Source organism: Hippopotamus amphibius, chromosome 11 (assembly GCF_030028045.1).
Source record: "Hippopotamus amphibius kiboko isolate mHipAmp2 chromosome 11, mHipAmp2.hap2, whole genome shotgun sequence".
NCBI classification, from domain to species: Eukaryota; Metazoa; Chordata; class Mammalia; order Artiodactyla; family Hippopotamidae; genus Hippopotamus; species Hippopotamus amphibius.
In genome coordinates this window covers 50388546-50404522 of record NC_080196.1, presented here as the reverse complement: position 1 = coordinate 50404522, position 15977 = coordinate 50388546, and the positions used below count along the sequence as shown (strand labels likewise).

The window sequence follows — 15977 nt, the reverse complement described above, 5'->3', positions numbered from 1 at the left end:
TGATAGAAGCACAAAGCACTATGAGATTTATGTATGTGTTAACTTTTGTATATGTAAAATGTTTTTGAAAGAATACACAAGGCACGGTGACACTAGTTCTCTGGGGAGGGCCAACAGCGTACCGAGAAGTAGGGATGAGAGGGAGGCTTATTTTTCACTGTTTATATTTTTCTATTCTTTTCACAACAAAAAATAAAGATTAATGTCATAGGACTACAGGGAAAGGCAGTTACGTTCTATGAGGGATTCTGAAGGCTTCTTGTTGGAGCGGTGACCTGAGTCTGTCCTCTAGGAGAGGTGCCATGACACAGCTAAAGAACATATTTTCTCTTTTGGAGTCATAGTTTTGTCCGGATATGTGCCCAGGAGTGGGATTGCTGGATCACATGGCAACCCTATGTGGTCTGGGTTAAGCAGACGCAAACTATTATATATAGAGGGGATAAACAACAAGGTCCTACTGTAGAGCACGGGGAACTGTATTTGATATCCTGTGATAAAACATAATGGAAAAGAATATAAAAAAGCATGTGTATGTGTGTGTGTAACTGAATCACTTTGCTGTACAGCATATATTAACACAACATTGTAAATCAAGTATACGTCAGTTAAAAAAAAACATATTTTATGATCCTGTGGCGTCCGTCATTGGGGTTTCTGAGTATCAAATCAAAATATGTCCCCCACATTAAGCTTGATTTTTCTGTAATGAAGAACAAACATTTGTAAATGTGGACCATGGTGTATCTGAGCTGTTTGCATGTAGGCAGTAAAACATGTCAGTTTTGTCATCTCCTTGAATCTATCCAAATTATCACTTTAAAAAAATTAGTTCAATGTCACTTTTATCTAAGGCTTTGAAGGTTACACTGAAGAAATTTCTGGGTCACAATGGAAAAGTGAAATGCTTGGTACTTTTTACTCTAGGCTAACTTAGGAGGATAAAATGTCCATTATTCTTTCAGAGCTATCTGCCATAACTCTATAATGTGTTATTACTATTGCCCTATTGCTTTTTTAACAGTCCAATATGAAATTCCATCACTTTCAAATATGAGTGTGGGAGGTGGGAAATAATTCCTCTCCCGGAGTCAAAATCTCATCTTAACTGTGCTCTTTTCACTAAGGGCTGCTGTGTAAAAACCTTTTGGATTGCTTTATTTAAATAAAATGGATTCATGGGAGAGAAGTGAAAAAATATGTTTTCTATAGCCTTGGTTTGCCAGCTCTTTTATATGGACATTTGATATAAAGTGATACAGAAACCTTATCTTATTATACTAGGAAAGGAATCTAATGTGAAGGATACATTGGTATCACAATAAAAATGACCAATAACGTATTAATCGTGTGCTACAGTGTTGCCCTGAGGATAGTGTTTGTGGTTCTGACTCCAACACAATTGCCTGTGGACATGAAAGACAAGGCAGGGCTGTTTATTTCAGTGCGCAAATAGGATTGTGTGTGGTTTTCTACAGTAAGAAACACCCTACCCTGGGGTTATTGGTATATTCATGTTATTTTCATTGTCAGTGAAATAAGATTTCACCATATTACTACTGACTACCAAATCCCCTGAAGATGACTTTTTCTGCAGACAAAATAATGTCCTATTAGTAACCTAGACTTCCATTTTCTGGATTTCTGAAGCCCCCTTCCTTTAAATGTCAGAAAACCAAGTAACTCTTTGCCTTCCTTAAAAACACTAGTATTTTCAGAAGCGGGCGTAGAGTTCTACAGATAGATCGTGCTGAATTAACCCTCTTAGCCTCTTTGGCATTTGGAATTTTGTTCATGGGCAACCTCTCCAGAGGTAACTAGTTCACATTCCCACAAAAGTTTCTCAACCTTGACCCAAGTGACAATTTGGACCAGATCATTTTTCAGGTGGGAGCTGTCCTGTGTTTAGCAGCATCCCAGACCTCTATCAACTAGATGCCAGTAGTAGCCCCCTGACCCAGTTGTGACAACCAAAAATATCTCCAGATCCTGCCAAATGTCCTTTGGGGAGCAAAATCCCTTTTAGTTTAGAACAAGGTAGAAAAGGAACACTTGTTATACACCTGAGAATTCACTGTGTGCATTTTGGCAATATCTTAGGGGAGTAAACTTGTCCCAGAAAAATGTTTAGCTAAAAATTCATTTGCAGTTTTCTTCAATAGCATTTGCAAGGCATAATGCATATATAACCAGATACAAAAACATAAAATCACATGTTTAGAATGAATTTAGCTTTGTTATTATGGCCAAAAAGCTCTGTCAATTTCATCTTTCCTGTTCTCCCAAAACAGGACACTATGCTTGAAGTATTTATTTGAATGTTCTTTCTTCCTTTCTTCTTCTTTTAAAATATGATGGCCATGTGAGAGTGTTTTTAAACCGTAAAGGATATATGACAGGGATTGAGAAAAAGTGAAGAGGTTGGGAAACTCATTCTACAGTTCTCTCTTTGGAGTTAGGCTAGGTGCATTTCCTTTAGATATGGTGCCTTTAAACCTCAGATTCAATAACAGCCTCTCTTGTCATGGTTTAAGCAAAGGTTTCCTGTAAATTCATCTGGTTTGTGTTTGGACTTGGGGAGAGCCTATTTCAGAATACCAGAATTAGGGGATCAAGACAGTGTGCTGAGTCTGATCTTCTCAGTACATTTTCTGTTCTAAATGACTCTTTGACTTGAGAGGCAGTATTGGAACTTGCTGGGAAGTATGAAATATCATTCTTGTTTGATGGATAGGATTAGAGCAGATAGAACAAAAATGCCTGAACTTTTCCCCCAAGGGTGCCCTCTGTTAGTACCTGTTTACCTGGCTGTTTTCCTTATGTTTCTACTCTCTGTTTTTCCCATAAAATTTCCTGTAAACTCAGCCTGTCAATTTTAATATGATAATTGGTACATTTTGCAAAATAAACCAGCCAATCTAAAATGTGATGCATGATTCACTCTGTTGGTATAAGAGGCTGAAACTGGGTTTCTAAGAGAAGTTAAACCTGCATGGTGAGTGAAAAGGGCTGTTTGTGGAGTGGTCATGAGTACCTGTTATGTCATTACGAGCCCCAAATAAGTCTTTCTTTTCACTGACCCATAAATAAGATCTGTCAAAGATAGGAACTAAAAGGGTTTTGTTTTGTTTTTAATGCAAACCATGATTTTTGCAAAAAAAGTCTGTTTTCCCCGGTTATCAATACTTTTGCATGCTTAGAAAACAGGCATTAGTTTACGCTTCCACTGAGCATTTAAAGATATCTGATGTCAGCCAATTTTCTCTGGGTTCTCAGCTTCTGATTTGAACAGAAGTCCTCTTCAGTGCCCCCACCAGTTTGACACTGGTGGTCCCCTACTGTAATCACTACTTATCTCCCTAAGCTGCTCTGCATTCATTTATTCATTCATTCAACCTACAGGTATTAAGCAAGACATACCTCAGAGATATTGTGGGTTCAGTTCCAGACTACTGCAATAAAGTGAATATCTCAGTAAAATGAGTCACGCAATTTTTTTAAAATTTCCCAGTGCATATAGAAGTTATATTTAGACTAGGCTCTAGTCTATTAAAGTGTGCAAAGCATTATGTCTAAAAGAAACAATGTACATACCTCAATTAAAAATATTTTATTGACGAAAAATGCTAAGCATCATCTGACAATGCAGGGTTGCCACAAACCTTCAATTTGTAAAAACTGCAATATCTGTGAAGCGTAATACAGCAAATCACCATAAAACGAGGTGTGCCTGTGTACACTGTGTACACTGTGTCCCAGGCTCTGTTCTAGGCAGCAAAGTCAAAGTGTCCTCAACTCTCTTGAAGCTGACATTCTAGAGGGAGAAATAATCAATAAATAATTCCATTAGTCAGCTGTAACACAATGCCATTGATTGTATGGCTTTAAACAACAGAAATATATTTTCTCACAGTTCTGGAGGCTGGAAGTCCAAGATCAAGGTCTGGCTGATTTAGTTTGGGGTGAGGACTCTCTTCCTGGCTTTTACAAGGCTGCTTTCTCATTTTGTCCTTACCTGGCCTTTCCTCCATGTGAGCCTATGGATAGAGAGAGAGCAAGCATGCTACTGATTCTTCTTATAAGGACACTAATGCTATGAGGTTAGGGCCCCAGCCTGATGACCTCATTTAACCTTAATTTCTTCCTTGGAGGCTCCATCTCCACATACAGCCACTTTGGGAGTTAGGACTTCAATATATGATTTTTAAAGGGACATAAACATTCAGCCCATAGCATGTATAAAGACATTTTTTAAAATTACTAATTCAGATAGGGATTACTAGTTCAGATAAGAGCAATGAAAAAAATAAATTAGAGGAAAGGAAGATAGAACAACTGGGACAGAGATAGTGGTTGCTACTGTAGCTTCAGACCTCTCAAAAGAAGGGAAAGTTGAGTGAGACCAATAATGAGAAAGAGATAGTTCTAGGGAGATTTGGGAAAATAAGCATTCTGGGTAAAGAGAATTGTAAGCTTAGTGGCCCAGGAGTGAGAGTGACAGGCTCAAGTAACAGAAGAAAATCAGTGTGGTTGGATCCTGGTTGACTCTGAGGAGAGGGGTAGGCAGTAGCCTAACTATGCTAATCAATACCAGCAGTTCAAATTTTGTTCTCACTGCAGTGGAAAGCCATTGGCCAGCTTTAGGCTGGTTGATGTACAGATAAGATTCAATTTACATGCTTAAATAGAAAAACTCCAAGGAATGCCTTACCCACCTTTGGTACACACAGTAAACGCTCAACACATTGTTTTAAGTGGAAGGAAGGATATTTTCTTACATAGTAATTGACTTTTTTTTAAAGTCAGATTTATTAAACATAATTTATATTGAGTATATATTCACTAGTAAGAGTGTACAATTCTATGAGGTGTGACAAGCACACAGTTGTGGAACCACCAAGCAATGAAGATATCAAATAGTTACATCACTTTCCAGAATTCCCTCACGTGTCTTTGCACTCAGACCCTTCCCCCACCCACAGCCTCTGGCATCCATCATTTATTTTTGGTCTTTACAGTTTTGCAGTTTCCATAGTGTTATATAAATGAATATAAAATATACTCTTTTGAGTCTGACTTCTTTCCTTTAGCATAATTCCCTTAAGATTCACCATGTTGCATATAGCAGTTCTTTCCTTTTAATTAGCATCCTAGTGTATGGATGGACCACAGTTTATCAATTCAATTGAAGGATATTTGACTTGTTTCCAGTTTGGGGCAAGTATTAGATAAAGCTGCTATAAATATTTGCATTAAAGTTTTTGTCTGAACTGAAGTTTTCCTTTATCTTCAGTTACTGTGTACCAGTGGGATGGTTGGGTTATATGCTATGTGTATGTTTAGCTTTTTAAGAAACTGCCAAACTGTCTTCTAAAAGGGCTGTACCATTCTGTATTTCCACCAACAATGAAAGAGTTCCACTTTCTCTGAATCCTCAATAGCTCTGATTGTCTTTTCTTTTTAATTTGGCCATTCTAATAGGTATGTAGTCAATATTCTTTTTCTCTAAGCTAAATGACTAAATTTTAGAGGTGTTGTAGGTATGGGTATGGATAGTAAGGAGGATGCAGTGTGTAATGGTGTAATTTTTTCAGCTACATTTTTTTCATCCAAAAGACTATGACCTATAATCCTTGTTGAGAGCTAGATCAATTTAAGATTAGTTCCCTAATCCTTACTTGAAGACTTGTATAGAATCTAAGTTTAAAGAATTTACTCTTTGAACCTTGGCAACCTTGAAATCCAAGTCCAGCCCCCCTACACTCAGTGGGGTTCTCGTTGAACGCTTTGACCCATGAGATTTTCTATTCAAAATATCAATGACCCTTGAGAGGTGATGAAGCTTTTGTCTCCAAAACTCTAACCTCCGTCATACTATTAAAAAAAAAAAAAAAGAAAGAAACTAAACTGGAAGTAATAGTTGACTTTTGTTAAGAGTATGGCAAAGTGAAATAATGATTCCGTGATCCCTGAGAGGCATTTTCCTAACCTACCCTGATATCAGTGAAATACTCCATCACCAGCCACCTGGTTTTGTCTGCACATTGTGTGGCTGGTCGTTCTAGCCTTTCCCTTACTAGTGAGAAATGAAGAAGGAAACGTGATTTAAAATTCTGCTGGGGAATCCGAGCATTAGGTAACTTGTGGACTCTAGAGTATAGTCTGAGCAGAGATGGCCTGTCATTGTTTTTGGTACCCTTTAGTAGGTCTTTATTAAAACTATCCTTTAAGAGATCTCCAGAAGGATAATCCCTCCTCTGATCTGTGAAGCTCCGATCTTGCCCAGTATTATTCTATAATTGTTCAATGCAATTATAGTCCCTGGAGGACAAGAAAACTCAGTGCTTTTTACCGAGTATACAGGGGTATATCACATAGATCCTGAATCTCCATCAGTGCCTTGACTGAATCAGAAAAGAATCCTATCCTCATCTAGACCCGAACTATCCACAAATTGTCCTTTTCTTTTCGTGGAGAAAGTGTTTAGCTTAGTTTCTGCCTGAGGTCATGGATTCATGCCTAGCCCAAATTATCCAGAACCCTCTAGAAGCTGATCCTCTTTCTTGAATGAAGAGAGAAATGCAATTTCTGTCTGTGTAACACCAGCCACCTTTATAAAGCTCAGTGCTACCATTTTGTCTTTCTTTCAAGGAGCTTTAGAATGGCATTGTCTTTAAACAAACAATGCCCCTGGCTTTTCTCCCCGTTGGTTAAACATACTGTTACACTCACCTGGCCTAAGAGATTTTTGTGCAGCCAATGTTATAAGAGAACTCAAAGTTGTCATTTTGTTCAGAGCAATTTATTTCTTAGTGTAATCAAAGACCATCAATCTCCCGGATGCTCCTGTTAGTAGTTGATGGGCAACACGAGGGTGGAACTCTGTCTTCCCCAGATGTGCGTGGTAGCGTTTGGTTAGCAGCCAGGCATGCATCAGCTCCATGAATCTATGAATCTTCTTTTTGTTTTTCTGTTTGCAGATTTTATTCTTCACCGTACAGTATTGCAACCAACCGCATGATTCCACAGACACCCATCACGCCATTCATTGCTGCTTCCCCTGTCTCCACTTACCAGGTACGTCCGGTTTACCTGCACCTCCCGAGAGACCTTTCTTGCCGGGAACAAACTAGATCGAGGCAAAAGGGACACAGTAGAATTTTTATTTTAGGTTGTCTTCCCTTTAGTCATACCTTAATGTCATAATACTCAAACTGTCCATTGAGCCTACACTTTTCAAGGGCTTGTTTGCATCTGTTTCACTGAAGTATAGAAATCCACGGTGCTTTCCATTCTTCCTGCTGAGTTTTCATGATTTTGCTACTTTCCAGCCAACATTAGTGCAGCTTTCTTACCACTGAGAGGTTATTTTGTGTGTCGTCTGTTATTTTGATTGTCGTTCCCTAGTGTATCTTTTCTGAGAACACATTTCTGGCAATTCCCTGCACTCCCTGCAGGATATTGTATCACTGTCATTTCATTTTGTCACAGTTGTTCTGTGTATCTGTGTAAAGCGACATGGATACATGCTACATCATTTGCTCTAAGAAATAGGGAAGATTATCAAAGGGGTAAAAGTAATTCCTACTTCCTCCTCTTACTTCATTCTTAGTTCCAAAGAGGCTGAAGAGACCTCAGGAGTTCCACATGTTGAAACACAAGAAAATCTGAGACTCGGTGTGTGTCCTAAATCAGATGTTGTAGCCAGTTAGGAATGCTAAGTGCAGAGGTGGATTGAAATAGCCATCCTTCTCCCTCAGACACTGCTCCGTATCTTATTCCTTTGAGTCATCAGAGATGTGATATTTCTCCCTGCTTCTCTTTACCTCATGTAGTTCTTCAGACAATTCTTCTAATTCAAATTAGAAAAAAATGCCTATGAATGCTACCTAGAATGTCGAGTGTCGCTGTTTAAAGCTTTGGAGAAAGAAAGAGCGAGAGTGCGAGCGTGTGCCTGTGTGTTTCCCTATATTGTACAGATGGTGGGGGTGGGGGGTTTACAACGGCGGAAACTGTAATGTCGCTGATTGCTACGAATTCAGTGAAGTTTCACGTTATTCATCCACTACATACGTCATGTCAGGAGGTCCCAGCTGTCAGAGCATCACACCTGAGACGATGCACATTTTTCCTTAACTGTTGTCCCCTCAAAGCAGATCATTCTCATTCTGTGTCTGCACTTAGATTCTTGATACCTGTCGGTGGGTGAGCGGAACAGACTTTTGTGTGAAATGCATTAGAGGGTCTCAGGATGGCTGAGTTCTTAATGGCTTTTCCTTGGGACCCATGAGGCTAAGTGCATATGCTATTCAGCTTTTGTTCTTCTTACAGGCCTGCCTGGTTGTCATGTGTGTTTTTTGGTTTTTTACCCATTTTTTTCTAATCTTGGCCTCTGTTTCAGCCAAGACCACCCACTGAGCTCCCTTGTAGAGCACTTTGGTGACATGAATATAGTCTCCACAGAACAGTCATTTCATTTGGGAGGGCTCTTGAGTGGAATTTAACTCCAGCTCTCTTTTCTCAAAAAAGGAATTAGAGCAATTTTCTATGTTGTTGATTCCTGCTTTTCACCACTTCTTCTTCTTCTTTTTTTTTTTAATCTAAAGTTCATTGGCAATTTCATTGATGTGAGTATACTGAAAACAAAATCTTCAGGGCTCTCTATGTCACAATCAGCTCTCAGAAGCTGACGTTCTCATTTGGCTGATGGAGAACATTCAGAACACGTGGCTGGCTCACACACTCATTTTTATTTGCCATACCAATTCCCATGAGAAAAAAAGTCACAGATGTGCGTAACTTGGGTCTAACCCAAAACTTCCCCCGAAATTTCTGGTTGAGCGCTCTAATTCTTTCTCCAACTTTTACCGGTTGGATTTATTTCCAAGATGGGATCACTTGAGAATGTGAACTTAGAACCAAGGAAAGAAAAAGAGGAAGTCTTAGCAGTCATGCTAAGTAATGCTTCCTTCTTTATTTGCCTGGGGCTTCCCAGAAGTTGACCTCCAAACAGGAGATCCCTGAAGCCTCCAAATGTGCTCCATGGCCCTGCCTGGCCCATGTGGGCAATGCAGCCAGCTCCAGGGAAGTAGGAATTTGCTTTACATTTTATGATGTTTCAGGGACCAAATTAATCAGGTCCAAGAATTTCCTTTCTATCCTTAGTTTTGAGCACTGATTCGCTGTAAGTCAGATGGACTCCACTTCTTATGACCTAGTGTGACTCCACTGAACGCAAGAACCGAGTTCTCTCTTTGATTGCTTTCTTCTAATAAATGCTGTTTGATGCATAGGTCCAGAGTACTTCATGGATGCCTCATCCGCCATACGTTATGCAACCAACAGTAAGTGTTCTCAGTCACCTGAGGCTCGATGTTTCTATTATCCAAGTGCAAGCTTTTGTAATGCATAGAAGCTTTGGGGTGAAGCTTTTGTTCTATCCCATGCCTCTTTCTGGCAGCCCTATTTTCCAGATACAAAGCTGTTCCTGAAATTCTACAAAAACATGTACAACAGATAGAGATAGTGATAGTGATGGAGAGAGCATTGAGAGACAGGGAGAGAGAGAGTGAGAGGGAGAGAGAGAGATGGAGAGAGAGAGAGGGAACAAACTTGATTGGAAGAAATAGCAATCAACCTGTCACATTGCTGTCTACCATTTGTTATGAGGGGGGGATGTCTACTTCATGCAGTACTGTGAACTCTGGACAGTTAAATCCATTATAAGAAGAAAGCCTGTCTGTTGTCCTTCTTCTGCTATGCTTTGTTTTCTTTGGATGCAGTTGGGTGTGCTTTGGGAACAATTTTGCGTATCATGGCTAAGTGTTGACTCAAAGCAATGTATTTGAAATAAGGTATTTGTCTACTAATAGATGCGGATAGATCGTAAATAGCAAGGTTGGTAGATGACTTTTATGTTAACTAGCTAGAGCCATTCTCTTCTTCTTTAGTGGAAAATTTCTTCCCAAAATATTCAAACTCTATTTTCTACTAGCTAGCTTTCCCATTTTGTGGGAAACAATATTACGTTAGTCTCAAGAGGAAAAATATTGCCTATTCCATTAAAATGCAGGCTGAAAGCTATTGATTCCATGTATCTCTGTCAAGGTCTTCCATGTTTTCTAGCTCCATAGACGTACAAGACAGGGAGATTTCAAGAGCAACACACTCGTGACAGTATGGGATAGGGGAAAGATTCCCAAAGGAAAGTTGTGTGACAAGGTCTCTGGTGTAATCTTCTGGGTATATTCAAATCTGTAACTTTGTTTCCTTTTCTGTCACTACACTTAACATGGCTTTGGGGAGGATCAAAACAGAGAATGTGTGAAACAATGTTTAAAGTATGGCATGCTATACCTTATTATTATCATCTATCCTTATTATTGAGTGTATTAGTTGTACAAAGAAGAAGCAATGCTACATTTTAATTAACTCTTTTCAAAGCTAAATATAAATAAGGTAGCACATATTAAAAACCAGGGGGTTAAACACACAGGTATCCATTTCCTGGACTCAAAGGATCACAGCACATGGCTTTCATATTTGAGCTTTGTCCATTTTCTTAAAAAATAAGGAACATTCCATGTTGCTCCTAGTGTTTTGATAGTTTGCTTTTTATTTAAAGAATAAAATATATGTAGCTTACTACAGTAGAACTTTAGACCCTATTTTGCAAATCCCCATATTTAGTCTTGTTTACATACCTTGGGGGGCTTCCTGAGTTCATCTGGTTGTGTAAATCAGACCGACACGCAAGGAATCCAGGCTGTTCTCTTCTGTCCAAATTGTGAGGTAGAATTCAATAGATGCTGCCAAACCAATGCAGGAAAAGGGAAGAGGTATTGCCAAGTTCTAAAGAGGAGACATTCTAGATGGAAACAACTACCTTCTAAAAAAAATAATGTGTGTATTTAAAGAGCATTGAGGCCAGCTTAGTCCTCACACTGAGGTCAAGCATCATCTTGTTGTGGCCTAAAGGAATGCACATCTGGCAAAACCTGAATGTTTCTCCAGATACCAAAGTATGTAAGATTCCACAGTACTTCTGGAGCCATAAGGAAATGGGAAGATATTCGTATGTGTTTCTATTTGAACTGTCACTCAGGACATAGCAAAGCTATGGTTGATTAGCTCCTTCTCCCCAGACCAGCTTCACCCATTTTGGGATGTATTACTTCTTGCATATCTTCCCCTAGCAATAGCTGTGTGTGTGTGTGTGTGTGTGTGTGTGTGTGTGTGTGTGTGTGTTCGTTTGTCCCCTAGGATCTTTCTTGCAATGGCTTCTGCTCCCTAATATCTTATCACTTCCCCTGACTAGGCTCTGCATGATGTTTGAGCTTAGGTCACCCTGTTTAAGAGGTAATGCTTGTGGTTGAGACAGATTCCTGGGGAAAGGAGTGGCTGAGCCACCCCCCACTTTATCTTTAACGTGGAAAAATTGGCTAAACAGCATCATGGAAACACAATTTGTAGCATCAGTCCTTTCCCTGTAACAGTTTTATTGGTTGTCTTTACTGTATAGAGAACCTTTACCCAACTGGTCTTGGTTTCATCATCAAAGGGGGATTGGTTAAATTAATCACTCTGTGATCTAAAACATAAAAATACTTAGGCAATCTAGGGTGGAGAAATAAAATACCTGGATCTCAAGAGAAGAAATGAATGACTTGGTGATTAATAGCATGGATTCCTGGTTAGGCTCTTTGGGAGAGGAAACCCTTTCTGTTTTAGGACTTTGGGCAGTTAAACTTTCTGAGCCACAGTTTTCTCATCTGTAATATGGATATAATCATGACCAAATAATTATGTTTTTGGTTCACTAAATGAAGTAAGGCTTTAAAGCTCTTAAAATAGTGCCAGGCAAATAGCAACCACTCAATAAATTACTGTTATCAGTACTCATTTATATGAGCAGATGACTGCACATTGTGCTTCAGATTAGCCCAATTATGTAAAATGAGTGTTCGTATAGGAAGATTTTGAGAAAAAGCAATAGTCACCCATTTTTATCACATTCATACTGCTTATTTAGCGGACTTTCCTAATCAGTTTGGTGGAGATAGCCTCTATGGCTGTAAATAAGATAAATTGCTTAGATTGGTACTTATCTCATTTACTTCCTTAATCTTTCAACACCCATAATAAAAATAATGAAAATAGAAAATAAAGGCCCACTGGGTACCTCTTGTATGTCAGTAACTGGAACCTACTTTACAAATAAGTTCAAGGTGTCCATAGCTACACATCTCCAGTATATTGCCCGTAATAATGATTTGCGTACAACTTTTCTCCTTTCTCACGTTTTCTCTCCCACTGTTTTGAGAAAATCGCACAGATGAGCTCTCTCTGCACCCTGTGCATGCTTCCCCCTTCACCAGGAATCACACAGGCTCCTACACTGCGGCCAGAGCCCTTCAGGTTTTTCTTAGGCTTGACTCAAGGGCCCCATGGTCTCAACCAGGCTTGTATCTGAAGAGGAAACAGTGTTTCATTCAGATCCTAAAGTAGAGCACAGTGTCTCTGATCTCTTCCTACCGGGGACAGGTAATGATCTGTAAGAGAGACATGAACTGATGGAAAGAAGGATGGGAAGTAGTAAAAGGATGAGAGAAAAACAGAAAGCATAAGCGTAAGGCCAAAGTTGGCTGTTTAGGTTTGCTTCTTTGGAGACTGAAATTTCTGAGTTGTGAGCAATGCACTTTTTTGTAAACTTGGAAGAAAACTCTGAGAGGCTTTTCACTTTTAAGGAAGAGGGGATGAAACTCTCCCTGCCTGAGTCATATCTCTCATACTGCTGTTTCTGCAAGGAAACCGTTCTCTGTCAGTTATTTGACTCTGCGACTGTATGGGGTCAAACCCCACTGAGGGCAGCAAGAGCATTTCTATTTGCACTGGATTTTTTGTTCACTGGAAGAGAGCACTGTGAGACTAAGTCAGGAATTCACACTGTGCTGACATTGCCAATGCAACTGGGAATGTGTTGCTGTTTCCCAGTGCAGGGTTCTGTCCTAAACTCTGAAATCTCACCGCAACACTGACAGGATTTTAACAGCTGACAGATTGCACTGAATATCCACGCTGCGTGGCAGCTTGTCACACTAGAATCTCACATGAATGCCCAGTTGAAATCCCCGTGTTGCCATACGTCAGACACCGATTTGGTGAAATCTGTTCTGACAGGGAGAAAAGATGATAGTTCCCGAGAAGAAGTAGAGTTCAGTTCTCTTAAATTTTATTTAGGCTCATGTGAATCATAAATCTTCTGTTCGTCATGTGGTTAACATTACTTATTCTCAAGGAAAAAGGTCAACTTTCATTTTTACTTAATTACAAATAGGTTATCTAACTACAGGATTCTAAAGAATGCAAGATGCTCTTATGGAAACATTGGATGATTTGTTGCTATGCATGGCTAAATTATGACGTATGATGAAGAAACCTTATATTTATAGCTAAACAGCCGGTATAAACTTTCCCACTACAACAAAAGAAAAAGTTCAAAAAAGCTCCAGAATATTTGATTTGGTCATTCTTTACCTACAAATAGGTAAGGCCTAAGGCTTAATTTTAGGGGCTGTATCCTCCAAATTTGCAGGCATGTTTTTCCTAAAAGCACATCATCAAATTTGGAAAGAATATTTAAATCATTAGAATTCTGTTCAGAAAGCAAAGTTTTCAGATACTATCATTTTATTCCAACTGCTGAGCTGAGCAAAAATTCCAAGTTTCGTTGTCAAAATACCAAACAAAGACAGAATGCTTTTGCTGTGTAAGGAGTTTACCTGGTGGATATATCAATAGATCTCCAGGCCAAATCTTTTCTAAGTCACTAGCAAACACAAAACAATAACTCTAGCCCATGTATACTATTTCTACCAGAAGAGAATTCCAAAATGTGTGAGAATAAATTTAGAAGGAACATCTTCATTTTGATGTCACCTCCCTGTAAGTATACTCCTGGGGTGAAGTAAATACAAACAAGACCATTTCCACAGAAAGTCTCTTCAATACCTTAACTACTGTAACAAGCAGTGCTGGCTTTGCCATTGTTAAATGTAACTTCAAAATTCTATAGTAAGTTTTTCAAAAATAATCTAAAAAGACCTTAGGGGAAATAAAAACTTTAAACAATGAAATTCCAGGCGCACAATTCAAAAGTGCATAGAACATAAGAGATTTTCCATGTAGCACTCCTTCACTCATCATCTCTATCCTCCAGAAAAAAAGCTTGTGAAGGAGTTTGTATGTTAGCATGCAGCCAATTGTTAGGCATACGAAAGTGCACGTGTGCAAATGTATGTGTATTTTAAGCATGTAGACAAGGTCACTCTACAGATACTGTCTTGCAGTTGGCTTTAGTTTTCCCCAACAATAGAATGTTCTGGAGGTCATTACATATGAGTCACATAAAGATCTATGTCAACTCTTTTTAACACTTTATAACATGTCATATAAATGACCAATTTTCTCTTCATAGTCCTTTAAGTTGTTTCTGGTACTTGCTTATAAAATCAAACCTGTAATATTGAGAGAGAAAATAGTTGTAGCATAAATTTCTGGTACAAAAGGTATGTGTGTTTTAAAATTTGATATAATTATTGTCAAATTGTACTTTAAGTGAGAGTATTTATTTCCCCAAGCCTCAGTTAACACAGGATGATCTCAACCTTCAAATACTTGGTTAATGTGAGAAATAGTGAATAGTGTCTTACCATGGTTATGTTTCATTTCTTTGAGTCCTAGAGAAGTTGAGTTACTTTTTATATGTGTATTGACTAATTTTCTTTTCTTTTTCTCTGAGCTCCAAGTTTATTTGTTTTGCTTATTTCTCTTTTGGGGGTATTGATCTTATTTTTAAAGGACCTTATTACAATCTGTAAGTTAACATTGTCAGACATAATTGAGATATTTTCTTAGTTTATTTGGAATTTAATTTTATGGTGTTTACCATGCAGAACTTTAGTATTTAGTATTATGTATTTAATGTTTATCAGATTTTCCCTTTAGAGCAATGGTCAACTAACTTTTTCTGTAAAGAGCCAAACAACAAATTGATCTGTTGTGTGAGCCATGGAGTCTCTGTCACACCCATTCTGTTCTGTGCTTGTAGTGTGAAAGCAGCTACACGTAATTCATAAATGAATTGCCATGGCTGGGTTCCAATAAAACTTTATTTATAGAAAGAGCTGAGGGCCGCATTTGGCTCATAGGCTCTGCTTTGCCAGCTCCTGCTTTAAAGCATCTGGACTCCTTGCAAAATGCCTTATTAACTATAAGATTTAAAACACCATATGTTTTATTATTGTGTTTATGGTACATTTTACTTTAAAGTTTTATTACTTTTGGAGTTTATTTTGTAACATGGGGTGAGAATGTGATCCAACATTTTTTTTGCCCAGACACCCAGTTGTCATAAGCTTTTCTACCATATCAATCATCTTTATTTTCTCCATGATATAGAACTTTATGGCAATTGTTATAATAGGATACATCTCTTTATGTCTCTGGATCTATTTTTGGACTCTGTTTTGTCTGTTTCTTGATTATTGCTCTATTATTTTAATGACTATCACTTTATAATACCATCTATCCCTGGCATGACTTGTCCCTAATGCTACTTTTTTTGTTATCTCTCAATAACTTTTCTAGTTATTTCTTGTTTCCCAAGAATATTTCTGGATATTTTACATTTCCAGGTTATATCAAGAGCAGTTTGATAAGTTTAAAAACATCTACCAAAATTTTGATGGGGATCACCTTAAATTCATTTATTAACCTATAGGAAAGTTTAGAACATCACATATTTACAACATCAAATTTTTTCTATCTAACAAAAATATGTCCTTCCATTTACTCAAGAATTCTTTCTTTTTCACTTATATTGAGGTATAATTGGCAAGTAAGATTGTAAGATACTTAAAGTGAACATCCTGGTGATTTGAAATATGTATATATTCTGAATTCCCACCACCTGACTA

General features: G+C 38.3%; 1 protein-coding gene across 7 annotated transcripts in view; it reads left to right on the top strand.

Annotated features, from left to right (window-relative positions):
• Positions 1-15977, top strand: part of RBMS3 (RNA binding motif single stranded interacting protein 3) — a 707061-nt gene that overhangs the window by 580409 nt on the left and 110675 nt on the right. For 5 of the 7 annotated variants that reach the window (XM_057698459.1, XM_057698461.1, XM_057698456.1 and 2 more), the window contains exons 9-10: positions 6981-7077; positions 9294-9344. In XM_057698459.1, coding sequence (XP_057554442.1) covers positions 6981-7077; positions 9294-9344 — 148 coding nt within the window. The remainder of the gene's footprint in view (positions 1-6980; positions 7078-9293; positions 9345-15977) is intronic. The other 2 variants (XM_057698462.1, XM_057698463.1) reach the window with 1 other exon arrangement.